Below are 16,535 nucleotides of genomic sequence, written 5' to 3'. Positions count from 1 at the left end.
AATGATCCTTATGGATCCCTGTGAAATTGGGATATTCTATTATTCTATGGATGCAAAAATATCTTCTCAGGCATTTTTTAACGTGGTCTCTCCTCCTGACACCTGATACATTCACACAGAAAGAGAAAAAAATATATGTGAAATCAGGGCTTTTATAGGGGTATAACGGCACTGAGGAATTCAGCTCCTCTGCAGCCATCTGTGTGGTATAGCCCTCTGCTGGCCCAGCTCTGCCTTAAGCACAAGACAACAGCGCAGCCCTTGGGTGCCAGGCTCGACTTAGAACACCATATGGCCACCCCAGCGCTGAAACATGTCCCCACAAGTTTTCTTTCCTGCACCACCTTCAATCTATTAAAGTTACAGGGCATATCATTAGTGCGATAGAAGGTGCATATTTTTGGTCACCCTTATTTATTTGTAACAAAGGGACAGCAGACTCTCTTGTCCTCTGCACTGCACACGATCCTGTGCCAATGCCAATGACTGATATAATACAGTGTTGAGTGTTCCAGCATATACAGTCCTATAGAAAGAAGGGAGATGAACTGGAAAATACATTATCTTACCAACCCAGAAGAGGGAGCAGACCTTTGTAGTGCTGTTCAGTACTTACACTTGCATTATGTACTTCATAGAATCAGAGAATCAGAGAACAGGTTGTGTTAGAAGTTCTACCCCCCCCCGCCACAGGCAGGGCCGCCAATCTCCGCATTTAATACCAGACCAGGCTGACCAGGGCTCCATCCAACCTGGCCTTCAACACCTCCAGGGACGGGGCACCCACAGCCTCTCTGGGCAGCTGTTCCAGCACCTCACCACTCTCAGAGCGAAGAACATCCCCCTGACATCCAATCTAAACCTTCCCTCCTTGATCTAAAAGAGGAGGAGCCAATGAAATGATTCTCAGTGTGGTCTCTCAGGCAAGGCTCAGCTCTGCTCACCTCTGAGGGTGGTAAGATACCAACCCACATACATCTGAAAGTGGGCAGGGGACATAAGTGTGTACAGTGAGTGTGAGTAGATTTCTATGGGAACGAAATAACTTTTCAGATTTCCAATTGCATGCTAGTTTTGTATTGTTCTCTTTGCAGCGGCAAGCATTTTGCACTGTGTCTGCTGTTAACGAAGGAGAAAAGGGAATGAAAAGAGAAATGAAAATCGCTTTCACTTTGAGATGAATTCTCCTAAGTCCAAGAGGGTTCATTTATGGAGCAACACAGGAAAGCTGGCACTTGGCTCCGCTGCTTTACTTTCTAAACTAAAACGAAACCTTATAAATAACTGTCTCAAACCTGAGGCTTTTATTTATTTATTATTTTTTTTTATTTTTATTTATTTATTATTATTTATTATTTTGCTGCACTTCACAGCATAGACGACCTGAAGCCGCTTTCTTCCCTGAGTTTAAATGGAACCTCAGAAACAAAACTCCCCCCTCAGGAACGGCGACCGTTGGGGCGCCCGGAAGAGACCACCCGCGCCCCCCCGGGATTGGTGGAGCGCTGATGGCGTCACAGCCCGCCCCGCTGCCTCTTGGGAGCTGTAGTCCTGGCAGCCTCCCTGTGGAGGCACCGCCCGCTGCGTCACAGGGCCCGGGCGTGGCCGGCGGGAGCGCCGCGCGGGAGGGCGGGGCCGAGCTTGGGGTGGAAGGTGCACGGCGCTGGGAACGGCGTGTTCCGCTGAGGATACAGTCTCACTGGAGCCGTTCTGAGTCGCTGGGCGGGTGAGGCTGCCGGCCGGGGCGAGTGGACCGCTGAGGGAGGCGGGGGAGATCGGTGCGGGCGGGCCCGAGCAGGAACGGCGGGGCGCTGAGGCGGGCGGCACCCGGCGCGGAGTGAAGCGGCGCGGGCGGGCGCGTTTTGGGGTTCTTTCTCGCCGCGGCTGCACAGCCCCGCCTTGCACCCTAACTGCAGTCCCCGCGGGGTCTCCTGGGCGACTGGAGGCTGCTGGGGTGTGAGGCGAGGGCCGGGTGGCTGCGGGGAGACCTGGCCTAATCGGCATCCCAAGGGTCGTGCTCGTGTGGTGGGCTGAAGGGCGGGGGTGTGGCACAGGGCAGTGTGAACGCGCCGGCCCTTGTGCCTGGTTTTCCCTTCCCAGGTCTGCTGCGGGGAACGTGAAGCCCCTGTTGTGGCAGAGGAAGGCACCCAGATGGCCACAAGGCTCAGTGTCTCCGTGTATCCCCTGAGGGGAGCTGTCATTCCATTTCCCTAAGTAAGTACTACCCGCAGAGAGCTGTCGTTCACGTTACTTACAGTGATCAACTCATGCTTTGGTGTTTCTGCAGAAGCAATGATTGAGGTCAGTGGTTGGAGCTTAGAGGAGAGCCAGGTTGCTGATGAGGTACATCCAACTCCTCCAATTGTTCTTTTACTGTGAGGAAGCATCCAGTGTACTTAGAATCCTAGAATCGTTAAGGGTGGAAAAGACCTCTAAGATCATCTAGTCCAACCATCCACCCACCACCAGACTTGTCCACTTGACCACTTAGACTTGTCCTTGACAGACATTTACTTAGCAGCTCTTCAGGATTATCGAATTCATGGAGCACCTTCTCTCCAAGGTAACCTGCTTCAGTGCTGAGCTGTCATTTTAGCTTTAGTTTTTCCTTCATAGCTGACCTAAATCTCCTTTGTTAACACTAAGCTGATTATTGCCTTGCACAGTGGACTTGAAGAAAATTGAAAAGTGCTCTCTCACCAACAACCTGGTTTGTGTTTGCAAGTTTACTCTCACAGTCTTCTCCAAACTAAATGTACCCACTTATGTTTCTCTGGTCCTTGAGCTCTACGAAGCCTTTCTCTTGTCACTGAACCATGAAACTCAGAACTGGGTACAAAATGCCAATGGAGATATCACTTGCTCAGGAGTAATGGGGTAATTATCTCCCTGCTGTATGGCATCTCTCTTAAAGTTATATTGCCTTATTTTGCAGTGTTCTTACATTATTGAATTACTTTCTTTGTGGTCTGTACTGATAGATGAGACTGCATTAGAGGGTGTTGAAGCTATTGAGTCATTCCTAAGCTATCACAGTACAGCACATGCTTCAGGTAGATGGTTCTGTCCCCATCTGTTTTCTAAGTTCTTTTAAATTCTTTATCATACATTTCCTCAGAAAAATCTGCTTTGATACTACCTTCCTTCAAAATTGCACTTGCTCTTTTAGGGAGGTTTTTGAAATAAATAGGCAAGTGCCTCTTACTTACCCACTTAGTGCAGGATCAGATTTATAAATAATACATTAATGCTCTGTTATACTTGTAAGGGATTACTTTATGTGTTCACAAATGGTCGATGAAGCTGAGAATGAGGGGCAGTGTTTCGAAAACTTGGAATGCTAGAAGTTGTTAGAAACTATTCTGAGAAGGAGCAACCCGTCAATTAGAATGAACAAACTGGTTTTGTGATGCAAGTGCAGCAGCCTGGGCCTATGTAAACATCACAACTTCTTTCTTTTAAAATTGCATTTCACTATGGAGACAATATAAGCAAAAAAAAAAAAAAAAAAAAAGAAAGAAAAAAGAAGGGTTGTGGATTAAGTGTAGATGAATATTGTGCATTTTGACTTGACTGAAAGGAAGAGTTCAACACTGGGAGGGTCATAAGCTAAAGATACATCCAGATGTTTGCCTCTGGCCTCCACAATAATTTTTATTCTTTAATTTGTTTAGATGTATCAAAGAGACATGGAGCTAGGAAAGGCAAAGCTTCTGAGGACAGGCCTTAATGCCTTACACCAAGCAATTCACCATGTGCACGGGATTGCCTGGACTGATGGGAAACAGGTCATATTAACTTCCTTGCATCTTCATAACGGAGAGCCAAAATTTGGTGACTCGAGCGTTGTTGGTCAGTTTGAACACGTCCATGGACTCTACTGGGGCCCGGGTCCCCCTGATGCCCCAGCCCTCCTTGCTGTTCAACACAAAAAGCATATCACTGTTTGGCAGCTCTGCTTTAACGCTTCAGACAGAAATAAGCTCTTGGTTTCTCAGATCTGTGATATCAGTGAGCCGTTTCCAGTGCTCCCCCAAGGTTGCGTGTGGCATCCAAAGAAGGAGATCTTGGCTGTGCTAACGACGCGGGATGCCTCGGTCTTGCACTCTGTTCATCTCAACAACTGTAGAATTAAAGCAGATATTAAAGGCAGTGGTCTCATCCATTGTGCTTGTTGGACTAAGGAAGGCAATCGCTTGGTGGTCGGCGTAGGCAGTGCCCTTCACTCTTATATTTGGGATGACACTCAGAAGACACTCAATGCCTGTACTTTTTGCCCCATCTTTGATGTGGGAGGCTACATCTGTGCTGTAGAAGCTACTTTGAATTTTCAAATTGCTGTCGCTACTGAGCTCCCTCTAGACAAGATCTGTGGCTTAAATGCTGGTGTGGCTTTTGAAGTTCCAGCGAGCATTGAAACAGAATCCTTTCCCTCGCAGTCCAGCTTATGTGGTGAGGAAGAGTATTCCATGGATGGGGGGAAGAAGGTGCTGGACGCTGAGAAGCCCATGTCTGCAGTTACATCTCCTGTGGATCTGACCCACATACTCTCTAGCAAGCCGGGTGCTGATTCCAGTCCTCTGCTTCATCTGAGGCCCAAGGACTACCTAACGGGAAGCGGCCAAGATTCTTCACATCTCATTTTGGTGACCTTTGAAAAAAAGGTGACCTCTACCAAAAAAGTTAGCATCCCAGGCATTCTGGTTCCTGATATAATGGCTTTTGACATCAAAACTCAAACCGTATCGGTCGCCTCAAATACCTGTAACGTTATTTTAGTCTACTCGCTGACTTCATCCAATTTACCGAATATTCAACAAATTCAGCTAGAGAAAAATGAAAAACCAAAGGGTTTGTGCTTCTTGACCAATAAATTGTTACTGATCCTGGTTGGGAAACAGAAATTCACTGATCCTGCTTTTCTTCCGTCTTCAAGATCTGACAAATACATGATCCGGTTGATGATAAAGGAGCTGATATTTGAAGTGGCTCCTTCAACATCCGCATCGGTTAATGGGAGCTGTGCATCAGTCAATGGGAGTTTGAATCTTTCAAACATACCTCACGATGTCTCTACAGATGTTCACCCTCTTAGTCGTGGACTCTTGATACCAGATCGTGCTGCCCTCCAGTCCCCTACCAGCAGAAGAAAACTTATTGAAGAAATTAAGAGTCCTGGTTATGAACAAAGCTGCTTGTTGAACATGAGTGACCTCAAAGAAAAAAAGGTTTCCTTGAATTTTCCTCCAGCTGTTGAGTCTCTCAATGCTGAACCACTTAACCAGTCTGCATCACTGTCTACCACATCGCTGGCATTTTCTAACAAGCCAACGTCTCCAAAAAGACAGATAGAGACAGCTTCCAAAATACCAAATTCTTACAAAAATAACCTATTAAGTGAAAAGGAAGCAAGTTACTTCTCAAAAAATGTAGAAAAACTGTCTGGTAACTTTACCCAATTACAGCATCATGTCTGTGAATTAACCGAGCTGCTAAAAGCGGGGAAGAGAAATCTTCCGATGTACCCATCTTCTCAGGAACCCTCTTTTATTAACATCACCTGTCAGGTAACTCTAGCACTGGAAGCTTTAATGACAATATCTGTGTATGGATATATGGTCTTTGTAAAGCACAGAATTAAAGCTCCTGTTGGATTATACGCAAGAAGGACAGGACGTCATTGACGTAAAGTTAAACCTGGTGGGAGGAGCCCTGGTGTGTTGCAGTTGGTAATTAAAGGCTCCTCAGCAGGGATGGGCAGGGAGTAACTATGGAACGGAGGGATTGGGTTCTGTGGAGTTTGCAGATCACAGTGATGCGGTTGAGAGCCTCAGGTTAAGGGCCAAGGGGACACACAAATACAGCTGGTGTTGTCCTCCTGGCTGTGGCCTATAGTAGACTTCCACAATGACAATGATTAATTAATCTGTAAGGAAAGAAGAGATGTGTCTAGGTCAGCCACCCTTGTCTTTGTGGGTGACTTCAGCTTGCCAGACATTAAGTGGGAATGCCACACAGGTCCAGGAGATTCCTCAACCATCTTGATGATAACTTCCTGGTACAGGAACTGAGTACGGATACTAAGGGAGCTGACTAGGAAGGATGCCCTCCTGGATTTGTTGCTTGTAAACAGAGGGTCTTATGGGAGAAGTGATGTTTGGTGGCTGCCTTGGCCATAGTGACATGAAGCATTCGAGTGATGGGGGGGAAAACTGCCAGCAAAGCTTTAGCACTGGTTATGGGGAGAGCAGACCTCAGGCTGCTCAGGAAACCAGCTACCAGGGTCCCCTGAGAATCTAATTTTGAAGGCATCGTGCTGGTAACTTTTTAAGTACCGCCCTAAGAGCGCAGGAGCAGGCACTTAGAGAATGTAGGAAGTCAAACAAGCAGGGCAGAAGGCTGACTTGGCTGAGCAGGGATCTTCTTGTCTATGGCCTCTAGAAATGAGGTTGTGCAGCATGGAAGGACTGCAGAGGTGGTATTTACTGATGTAAGTAAAAAATCTCTGACAGCAGAAAGCTCACTTGCAGTCAAAGCTGGAAAGCAATGCATAATTCTTTACACTACCCTGCAAACATTTAGCATATGCAAAATTGGTACACATGAAATATGCATTTCCACGCTCCCCTCTTAACAAATATCTTCCCTGTGGATGGATGGCTCTGTGCATGGCATGGAAGAGGAGTCAGGATTCAGTTTGTTTCTGTCATTTTTTAAATTGCTTTGCTTTGCCCCATGGGGGGATATTCTTTGCTGGCTTCTAAAGCTGAGAGCAGTGATGATCAGAGGTGAGGCAGACAAGCACTGCTGATTTGTTGGCCTGTTCCTCATAGAATGGAATCATAGAATGGCCTGGATTGAAAGGGACCACAACGATCATCTAGTTTCAACCCCCCTTCTACGTGCAGGGTCGCCAACCTCATCCCTGTGTTTGTGCACAGTTCTTACCTGTTCATAAGACGAGGATCGAGGAGGGGGGGAAAGAGAACTTGCTGCTTTACAAACTTCTGGTTCTGTTTTGATGGATGTTATTCTGGTATCTCTGCTTGAAAATAGATTGCTGTATCTAACGAGTCTTTCTTGCATTTGCAGAAGCAGCTTTCCAGAAACGATTCAGACGAAAGGCGATCTGTTATTCTTTGTGAGGGTAAACTTCGTCTAAGTGTGGTTCAGCAGATCTTCAACCTCTCTCTGGTAGAGATGCAGCACGGTACGTTGTAATTATCCAATCAAATAAACACTTGAAACCACAGGCAACATTCTCAGTGGGCAGTGGCAGTGTGCATAACCTGATCTGGAAAAATAACCCTGAAGGTCCCATGCGCACATCCTATGTGCCTGTATACATGTCATATACATGGATTACCTTTGGCAACAGCAGGAAACATACCTTTGGGATACAACCTCTCACAACTCCATACATTCTCAGTACTGTATTCCAGCTGCTCATCACTGTTTGCTGTTTGCTCACTTGCAGCTATCCAAAGGACTTCGGGTCGCTGTTCTTAGCGCTATGCAAGTTCTACTTTTCTGTGAATAGTTGTTAAAATGCTTAATATTCCAATACACAGATAAAAGGGACGGATCAACATCAGATGAATCTTGAAAAGGTTCTTTCTGCTGTCTTCTTGTTGCTGAGTGCTTGTCACACTGCAGGGTCTTGCAGTGACACGCAGTGACTGCTGGTGTGACAACAGCCCAGAGAGGTGCAATATACCTAGTGAGAAAGGTAGGCAGGTTTGTAGACTCGGATCTGCTGTTAGTAGGTAAATGGGCACAGCAAGAACGATAGTTTTGAATTCCTGAATTGTATTGATATTCAAGTTTTTTTTTTCCAAACGAGATATGAAGCCAAAAGATTAAAGGGCCGTGTGCTTTTAAGCTGCAATCTTCTCCTGACCTTACTTGTGACATGGAGTTACATAATGTAACCGTATGAACAGCTGGAAATGGTTCCCTGAACTCCCCCACGCCCCCATCTCTATCTCTTTACTTCATCAACTTAATGGATACAGCTACGACAGCTTTCTATAAGAACTGGTAAAAGTCAGTGCTTCTGATGCAGTAAATGATTTCAAACTGTAAAAGTAATGACGTGAAGTCAAATAGCAAATAGGCCAGAGACATGGGGCTTATACAGCACAGCACAGTGTTTCTTCCTCATGTTTATTGGGATTAATTATATTGAAATTACATAACAGAATCTGTTCCTAGTTTTTTTTTAATTTTATATTTGTCAAATAGTTTAATAAGTGGCTGCTTTGTACAGTGTCTGCACAGCTTAAGCACTGTAGAGTAGCCTATGAATACCTAATTAAAACCAAGTCTGGATGCTTATGAATTCTGTTCAGAATTCAATTCTCCTTCGTGATTTGAGTGTGCATTTCTTACAGTCACATCTCTGAGTGGGGAAAACTGCTCAGGAAGCTGAGTTCTGCATGGACGCTATCAGTCCTCTGTTTTTGAGATTATACAACCTGCATCTCCCTATCCTTTTTAGTGCTACAAAAGCAGTAAGCATACAGAAGTGTTTAACGGTTCATTTGAGAAGAAATAGGTTTTGTATCCCATCAGAACACCGAATGACAGGGATGTTTATGAACAGGTGCTTCTCTGTCTCCACAGGTTCATCTTGGATCGTTCTCACAGCAGACAGTGAGGGCTTCGTCCCATTGACATTTACATCCATGCAGGAGGTGGTTGTAAGAGATGCCAGTATGAAAGGCTACAGTGCCCGATCCTCCAAAACTTTGGACATCATCAGTTCCACAGAAGGGTGCAGACACTCTGCTTCTGAAAGTCTGGATATTACCAGCTCTTTGGAAGTCCTCCGAGACTGCTCCTCCAAGGCTTTGGATGGCAGCAGTCCTTCTGAGCAGCCCAGCAGTAAAATGTAACTTTGGACAGTGATTTTGTAGTGCCTGTCTTACCATAGGAGACTTCGGAACTTACAGCTTAGGACTGCAGATTCTAAATGAAGGTCTGTCTCAAACCTCTGTTGGATTTCTGTCATTGTTCACCATCGCTGTAAGTTATTTATTTGGTCCTTGGAAACCTTAGCTTTTTTATTTTATACTGAGCTGTGTTTTTTAATATGCCTCTTGCAGTATATACCAGGCATTTGTATCAGTGATTGAAGATAGGATTTCTTACAAGCTGCAGAGCTGAAGCTATGATCCTACTCTTTAATATATTGGTGTTTTTAGATAATAGTAAACTTACTTAATAAAGACAACTGTGAAAACACAGCATTCTTCCTCATTTATCTCACTTCTGCCAAATCCTGAAATACTGCATTCTTATTCAGAAACAGGGAGATGCTGTGTCCAGCAGAACACATCTGGTTTTGCACTGGTGTCACATGAGGCTGTAAGGTTCAATTGTAGGGAGTCAGGCCTATGTAGGGTCATGTAGAAGGTCCTTACTGCACGGAGGTGAGACCTTCTGTCCCTCCTGTGCCCACGTTTACTTGCCAGTGTGTTTGGGGAAGTGACTGTCATGTGTGGAAGGGTGGGTGGCCAGTTGACCCAAGCTGGCAGAAAATCAGAAGGGCAAAATTGAGGAAAGACTCACGAGTTGAGACAGAAACAGTTTAAAAGGTTAGCAGAAAATTGCTGTGTGTGCAAGCAAAAGAGAACAAGGAGTTCATTCAGTACTTCCCATCAGCAGGCAGATCTCCAGCAGCTTTGGGGGCAAGCGGAGCGTCATTGTGCATAGCGGGTATGTGGGAAATTGAACTCCATAATGCCAAACATTCTCCCACCTTCATTCTTTTCCCCCAGCTTTTATTGTTGAGCGTGGCATTGTGTGGAATGGAATGTCCCTTTGATGACCCAGCCTTCTTACTGGGCGGAAAGTGGGAACAAAGGAAAGCCTTGATGCTGTGTGAATGCTGCTCAGCAACAGGTGAGGCACTGCTGTGCCAGCAGCTCTGTGCAGTCACAGATCTAAAGCACAACACCGCATGGGCTGCCATAAAGAAAACTTATCTCCATCACAGCCAGACCCGGTCCATCTTCATAGGCAAAGTGGCCTTAGCTGCTTTTGATTCGTTTTACAATTTCCTAGCTAGTATTTTCATTCTTTTCATTCATTTCTTTGTCTTCATATTGAAAATTTCACCATTTCCTTTGAAGAAAAGGTATCATATTAAGAAAGTTGGAATGCCCGTCACCTGCTGCCCTGAGAGCCTCCAGCTTAAAGGCTGGCAGAAGAACAAAGCTCTATTGCCTTTGTAGTGAGAGGGGAAACAGTGAAATTTAGAAAACTGCACAGGTTTATGTAGCGTGGATTGCAGCACCAGAAAAACACAGTAATCCAAGATTGCTACCCATAAAATTAAAGCATGGTCACATTAAGCGGTTTATCGGGCTTTCAGTGACACTTAACTGTGAGAAGGAATCAAGTGATGAGATTATGGAATTGGAGCTGCTGCCTCTGGAATAATATAATCTCTCTTTTATTGCCCATTTGGAAATTTAGCCACTGTCAGAAATCCCACAAAATATGATATTAAAGGTACAGCAGAGCTAAAAGCTGCAAAGAGAATCTGACAAGGTGGGCTGCATTGGTGGAAGTGCTGCAGCTGAGGCTGGTGGCAATGTGCAGATTCTTCTCAGTGGCTCTCGTGATGGGCAAAGGGTGAGTTTGTTTTGGAAATGGAAATTCTTCTTCACAGACAGCAGCTCATTTGGGCAGAACAACAAAAAGGAACTGGTCAGCCACTGTAAGCCTGGTGCTGTTACCAACACGATAAGCTGGTGGCCTGAATGGATGCGGGGGTGAAAAGGTAATCTCTAGGTTAAAAAATCCTCTAGGTAAAAGAGATGATGGAGCTTACAAAGCCGTGAAGGAAACCCCATTGATCCTTTGCTGAAGGTAAGCGATTCCACGAGCACCAGCAAAGTCAAACAGGCAGGGGATGGATGTGGGGCTCCAAGGCGTATCTCCATCAGGTGAAGCTGAACAAAGGTCAGTCTTATAGGGTCCTCACCACCTATAGCAGAATGCAGCAATATTGAAGAGAGAAAGCCAGGCAAGAACTTCGTCAAGACCTAAATCTTACTTCTGATTCTACACCTTTAGAAAAGACACGTTTCCCTGCCATCCAACAGCACTGCTGCTCTCCAGCTGGGGTTAGAGACACTGCTCTATAAACATCTTTGATATTACTCCAGGACCGGGCTCCAGGATCGTCCTCCCTCAGCTGTCTGCTCGGCTCTCTGTTTCATCAGTTTGTGTTTTCAGAGGCTGCAAGATCTCAGGTGCAAACCAGAAAAGTTTCCTCCTCCACCTCAAGGACTGAGACGTGCTGCTTCTCTGTCTTTTAAATGAAGCCTCACAGTGAGTTAGCATGTGTTTATGCAGCAGATTTGGTGCTTAATGACGTGAAAGCTATCTAATTTCGTATCTTAAACCTGTAATATAAACTCATTTTTATAACCATACTACTCAGCTTTCTTGCTAGTATCTGAACCACGGTCTTGCAGAGAGTTAAGGTGGAAAAAAAAGCACTCAGAGCAGTGCAAAGAACTTGTGACTGTGGAAAGAGGTTACATGAAAACAGAAACTCGCTCTTACTCACCTGTCAGTTGTAAGAACCCAGGTGACCTTTCCATCAATGAGGAAAGCAGCTTATTGAAGGGAAGGCTTCTACTGTAACTCTTCGAGGCTGTTTTTCTATTTTTTAAGAAGTTATATGAAATTCATACAAGATATGTGATTGACTGCTGTACACAGAAGTGCTACTGGCTGTGCCCTATTGCATGAGACTTGGAACGTCCTTGCCTTCTTTGCTTGTTTTCAAAGGGTTTGCCAAAAAATACCGGGTCTTAGAGGATTTCTCTCAAGGAAATTCCTCCTCTGAAGGAGATGACTGGTTTAGTTTTGAGGTTTTTATCTGCGACCCAGAAAGGCAAGTAGAAAAGGAGACCAAATTATATTTGGCAACGATCCGTAGACCCAAAAAAGCAGAGTTTAGCTCTGTCCACTTTTGAGGATTTTACTTGAAATACAGAAGGTGAAAAGGGACCAGCAGGGATTGACTCTAGCAGTGGTTATGCTGAGGTGCAGAAGTGACATGAGGAATTAGTTCACAAATCTGCAGAGCCCCTCTTGAAAACCTGGTGACCTGAAACCTAAGAAGGTGCCCAGGGACAGATGTCCGATGTCACCTATTGAAGCAGGGGACTCAGCACAAGGGATCTAATCCCCCTAAGCTGCAACAGCCCGCAAGCCCAGGGGCAGACAGGACAGCACGACATGGCTGGTGGTATTGCCAGCAGCAGGTCTCCCCAGTAGCGACAGGGAACAGCAACTTGTCTGCACACTCAGCTGCAACCTGCAGGGAGACCAACTGCCAGCAGCAATGCTCCAGCTGGAAGTTTTCAGCATTATTTCTGAGCAGAAACTACAAAGGGGATGAAATTGGAAGAGGTGACACGTGACAAGCTCAGCTACTGACTATAGCAGCAGTCAGGCCAGTCTAGAAGATTTGGGTGGTCATCAGCTTACATCACGCAAGGACAAGGAATGGGCATAGTCTGCATTAAGGACTGCCCAGGGACAGTTAATTCTCTTGTCCTTTTCTCCCTCTATTTGTGTAAATCCATTTATTGGAACAGTTTGTACGTAGGTGGGAATTCCGTCCATCAGACCCCCAGCTGGCTTAATCCAATCTCCCATGTTCTTACAATTTATTTGGGTATTACTTGAATGAGAGCCCTGGGAAGGGAGCCTGGCCCTTCTTAGTGACCATCAGGAGAGGCAGAAGGTTTATGTTCGATTGGCACTTATATGAATGGATATCAATAAGAGAATCTGCTTCTTCCAGTCACATGTCCTGAGCATACATACCAAGTGCACATCATTTAAAACTCACAAGAAATGTACAGTGTTCATTCGCTTTACAGCATCAACAATAAGCTCTAAAAAAAAGATCACAAAAATACTACCAGTTTATGATCAAACTTTACAGTTTATGGTCAATCAACCAACCTTACCGTGCAAGAAATTAAATGAGGGTGCTATGCAGTTTAAAAGCAACCCCACAACTGATTTAGCAATAGTATCTTAGGCCATATTCAAGTTTTTCTGGTCAGCCAGGAGTTTCTGCAACCTCTTTACAGCTGGACTAAGATTTTGGCTTAAGTACACTGATGTGGAATCTCTGACTTGTAGCTACAGACTCTTAGCAGCTGAAAGCACAACCCATTAAAACGAATAGGCTTTACTGGGAATTCTGAATGTTTTTAAAGGAGACCATTCAGACAGACACGGATGTTACAGAATAAATCAAATCCCCCAGATTGTTTTCTATGATGTTTAGGAGCCATGTAATAATACAACATCATTTACCTACTTCAAAATGAAATATATATTGTATTTCAAATTCTGTTAGACTGAAAATTGTAAACAGACATGTTTTTTATTGTTGTAAATGCATATGCCCCAGGCAATACAAATCATGGTTTGTTCAGGAGCTGAAACCTAAAAAAAAACCCATCCCCAGATCTCAGTTCAATACAAGTCTTAAACATCGTTCACTTTTACCCACACACACTCAAAATACATCCTTAAAGGCTCACTTGTGATTAAGCACCTGATCAAATTAGGACAGTTCATTAGCCCTTAGACTTGCCTGCAAAGGTTTAGATTTCCATATTAAACTTCAGGTGACACTCTGTGGATGCACTGGGTTTATTTCACAGTGTCTTTCCCAGTTTCCAACCCCAGCACCATGATTTGCATCTTCAGATGGCCCTGAGCAAACTCATGATCACAGTGACACCTCCCAGTGTGGTGTGCTACTCATCCAAAGGCACTTCTGGTACAGAATTAAGGCACCCTCCCATATGTTCATAAGTGAAGACAGCGGACTGTAAATTTGTGTCTTGTCTTGCACAGTGCTGATTTCTTCATGAGAACAAGCCTTCAGCTCTTGAGTTCATCACTCTCCCCTCCAAATTCAGATATCTTCCTTCAGAGTCCAGTCATTTTAGCCTGAGATTGGCGGTGTCTGTCTTTCCACTGACTCCTCAAGCCCCAAATGACTAGGCCTGAACCTAACTAGCCCACAAAGTGCCAGCCATTAGTTGCACCTTGTATCAACAAAATATGTTCAATGTGTGAATCTATAGTAGAAAGGAGGTTTCTGATAACGTATCTAAAGCATGATGAGATCTCTAACTGAAAAGAATTACCAGTCAGGCATAGCCTTGTTATTATTAACACTGTGTGCAAGCAGAGATAAGCAGACATGCCATGGTATTTTGTATGGATGAGACTACACAATATGAAAAACAGGTGGGAATCACAATTGCTTGAAGGCCAAAGTTACATAATTTGAATGGCATACTCTAATTTTTGGAAGAGACAACTGATTTGGGGTACCTTGAGCAGAGATGTTGTTTGTAAAATAAAGTGCTCACACTCTGATAAAGATCATTTCAAAGGTGTGTGAAACAAGGAACTCCAGTGTGGGAAACATAATGTTCTGTTTCAAACAAAATCTATAACGTTAAATTACATCAAAACCCCTTTCGGAATTACTCTTTGTGAGCAGATCTTCAAAACATGTCTGCATCTGTGATTTGTTTCATTTCAAAACTAACAAAATCCTGAATGTTTATAGCACACATCAGGATTGCAAAGTACTTCCTAAACACACCGGTGTGCAATTTATAGCTAGAGAGTAGGTTTAGAGGTCCAGAAAGCACCCCAGCCTCTGAGGCTGATACATATCAGATGTTAAAATGTATATGCTTATCCCTTGGCTTACAAGTTCATGGACCATCCTGCTGCAAAAAGATCACAGCTTTATGTCATCATTGAAAAGCAAAGAAACAAAAAGCCCCAAATCTCCAATAGCTTGCATTCCTGAATGGTTGTAAAGTCTCTTTTAGAACAGTGCGTGGAATTTTATCTACTTTTTGCACGGTGATGTCCCTCTCTTGATTTCAGAATCAAGACTATCAGAACCATTATTTATTCTTTCTGACAATATGGGAGCATGGAAATGATCCAGAAGACTCTCACAGAGTTTGTGTGTGGGATGTGAAATTGAGTTTAGGAAGTCTTTGTATTCAGAACTTTCAGACTGAGGTGTCCTCTCTGTGGTCATCCAGGTTCTCTGGGCTTTGATGGCTCCTTCTGTTAAAAGCAGGACAAATGATACGGCTTGTATTGTTAACTAGACAGGCCACAGTTTGGCACTCTCAAACAACTAATACAACTTAGAACCACCATCAAGATGTGTTTGTTATGGACAGTGACTGTCGTGCCTATGCAGAGGGGCGAGTGATGTTTTAGGTTGGGGGTGTAAGAAAATATTTTGAAATTTAATCCACCAGTCTTGTAGGATAGACTGCTTTTATTCATGCCCTCAGTATACGAGGCTTTCATTTAATAGAGATGGATGGTTTTGAGCTAGGCAAGATTTTCTTTATAGAGGAAAAGAGAAGAAAGAAGAAGATGAAGGGCAAGAGACAAGGAAAAAAGGGAAAGAGTACTCAAAGTTGTCCTTTCTTTTTCTCCCATGATCTTTTCTGCCTGCTCCCCTAAATTATTTGGATGTTTCTTAAACAACATAAACACCAAGAATGCTAGCAATAATCCTATTTTCCTCTCTATATAAGAAAATTGCAACTATTCACATTTTCTTCAGTAATTTAACGTATCTAGAGGATTCTTCATGTGTGCACTGAAACAACAGCGCTCTGTGTGCCACCCCAAAGAAGTAAAATATAGCAGCTGATATATATCTGGCAAATGTTCCTCTAAACAGCCAGCACAATACTACAAAAACAAGGCACTGGAGCATGTAATGGTATCATTCAGTTAATAATTCAACTGATAGAATGTTGTTCTGAGGAATATAAGTGTATATACTGGTAGCTGGTAATTTTTCCCCAGTATGACTAAAAGCTGCTGTAATGATGTCACTGCTATGTTCTGCTAGTTCAAACCTACCTTAACTGTTCCAGTTCTAGATTTGTTTCTTTCCGACTTTCTTCAGTGATTGGGTAGAAGAGAAGTATAAATAAGCCTACAAGGATGAGGACAGCAGGAACTCCTCCAACGAGGATTTTCAGAGTGAGGATCACATCCTTGGATTGTCTGCATATTCCTGGCTCGTACCCAGTAAACCTAAACCAATGAAAAGGGCAGTGGTGTGCAGATGTCCAAAACTTACAGACACTTGTTCATCTGAAAGTCTCCTGCTTGGATCATTCCTTTCTGCCAGTGCTCTTTAAGACTCTTCTCCTATTTTTCTTTTCTTTTTTTTCATACCCTTCTTTTTCCTCTCCTTCCCCACATGTTTTATATCTTGTTTCTCAGATCTCATATTTCTGCCATTTCACATAACTGCATTATCTCTGTATTTTCTCATTATTGTACTATAACATCTAAATATTAAGAGGAGCTGGAATCCCAGGCAAGGAAATTGGTCTGATCTGTTAATACTCCTATTAATACTCAGCAAGGTTTTTAGCCTCAGCTTTAAAAAATGCAAATAATGCTACCAATTTCAGCAG

The 16,535-nt window shown here is 43.9% G+C and overlaps 2 protein-coding genes across 4 annotated transcripts in view; one reads left to right on the top strand and one right to left on the bottom strand.

Annotated features, from left to right (window-relative positions):
* Positions 1-1,623: 1,623 nt before the first annotated feature.
* WDCP (WD repeat and coiled coil containing) lies at positions 1,624-9,249 on the top strand. Of its 2 annotated transcripts, XM_015284978.4 has the most exons (6): positions 1,624-1,726; positions 2,101-2,214; positions 2,288-2,563; positions 3,675-5,567; positions 7,093-7,210; positions 8,626-9,248. In XM_015284978.4, the coding sequence occupies exons 3-6, from the start codon at positions 2,543-2,545 to the stop codon at positions 8,895-8,897; spliced, it is 2,304 nt and encodes a 767-aa protein (XP_015140464.2). In that variant the 5' UTR covers positions 1,624-1,726; positions 2,101-2,214; positions 2,288-2,542; the 3' UTR covers positions 8,898-9,248. The 2 variants fall into 2 exon arrangements, with proteins under 2 accessions (XP_015140464.2, NP_001006419.2); NM_001006419.2 differs by lacking the exon at positions 2,288-2,563 and having other exon boundaries at positions 8,626-9,249.
* Positions 9,250-13,407: 4,158 nt separating this feature from the next.
* The window catches only part of MFSD2B (major facilitator superfamily domain containing 2B), a 32,686-nt gene continuing 29,558 nt past the window's right edge, over positions 13,408-16,535 (bottom strand). For both annotated transcript variants that reach the window (XM_426214.8, XM_046939389.1), the window contains 2 exons: positions 15,970-16,146; positions 13,408-15,150 (listed from right to left, as the gene is read on the bottom strand). In XM_426214.8, the coding sequence (XP_426214.6) occupies positions 15,093-15,150; positions 15,970-16,146 (235 nt within the window). In that variant the 3' untranslated portion in view covers positions 13,408-15,092. The remainder of the gene's footprint in view (positions 15,151-15,969; positions 16,147-16,535) is intronic.

The sequence above is a fragment of the Gallus gallus genome, chromosome 3 (assembly GCF_016699485.2).
Source record: "Gallus gallus isolate bGalGal1 chromosome 3, bGalGal1.mat.broiler.GRCg7b, whole genome shotgun sequence".
Taxonomy (NCBI): Eukaryota; Metazoa; Chordata; class Aves; order Galliformes; family Phasianidae; genus Gallus; species Gallus gallus.
Note: the sequence above shows the minus strand (reverse complement) of the source record. Positions and strands in the feature narration are given on the sequence as shown.

Excerpts from the sequence above, each read along its gene's own strand:
- WDCP (XM_015284978.4), top strand. The coding sequence starts at position 2,543 with ATGGAGCACCTTCTCTCCAAG. Across the intron at positions 2,564-3,674 it reads TGGAGCACCTTCTCTCCAAG|ATGTATCAAAGAGACATGGA; the intron begins GTAACCTGCTTC and ends TAATTTGTTTAG. Across the intron at positions 5,568-7,092 it reads TTATTAACATCACCTGTCAG|AAGCAGCTTTCCAGAAACGA; the intron begins GTAACTCTAGCA and ends TTGCATTTGCAG.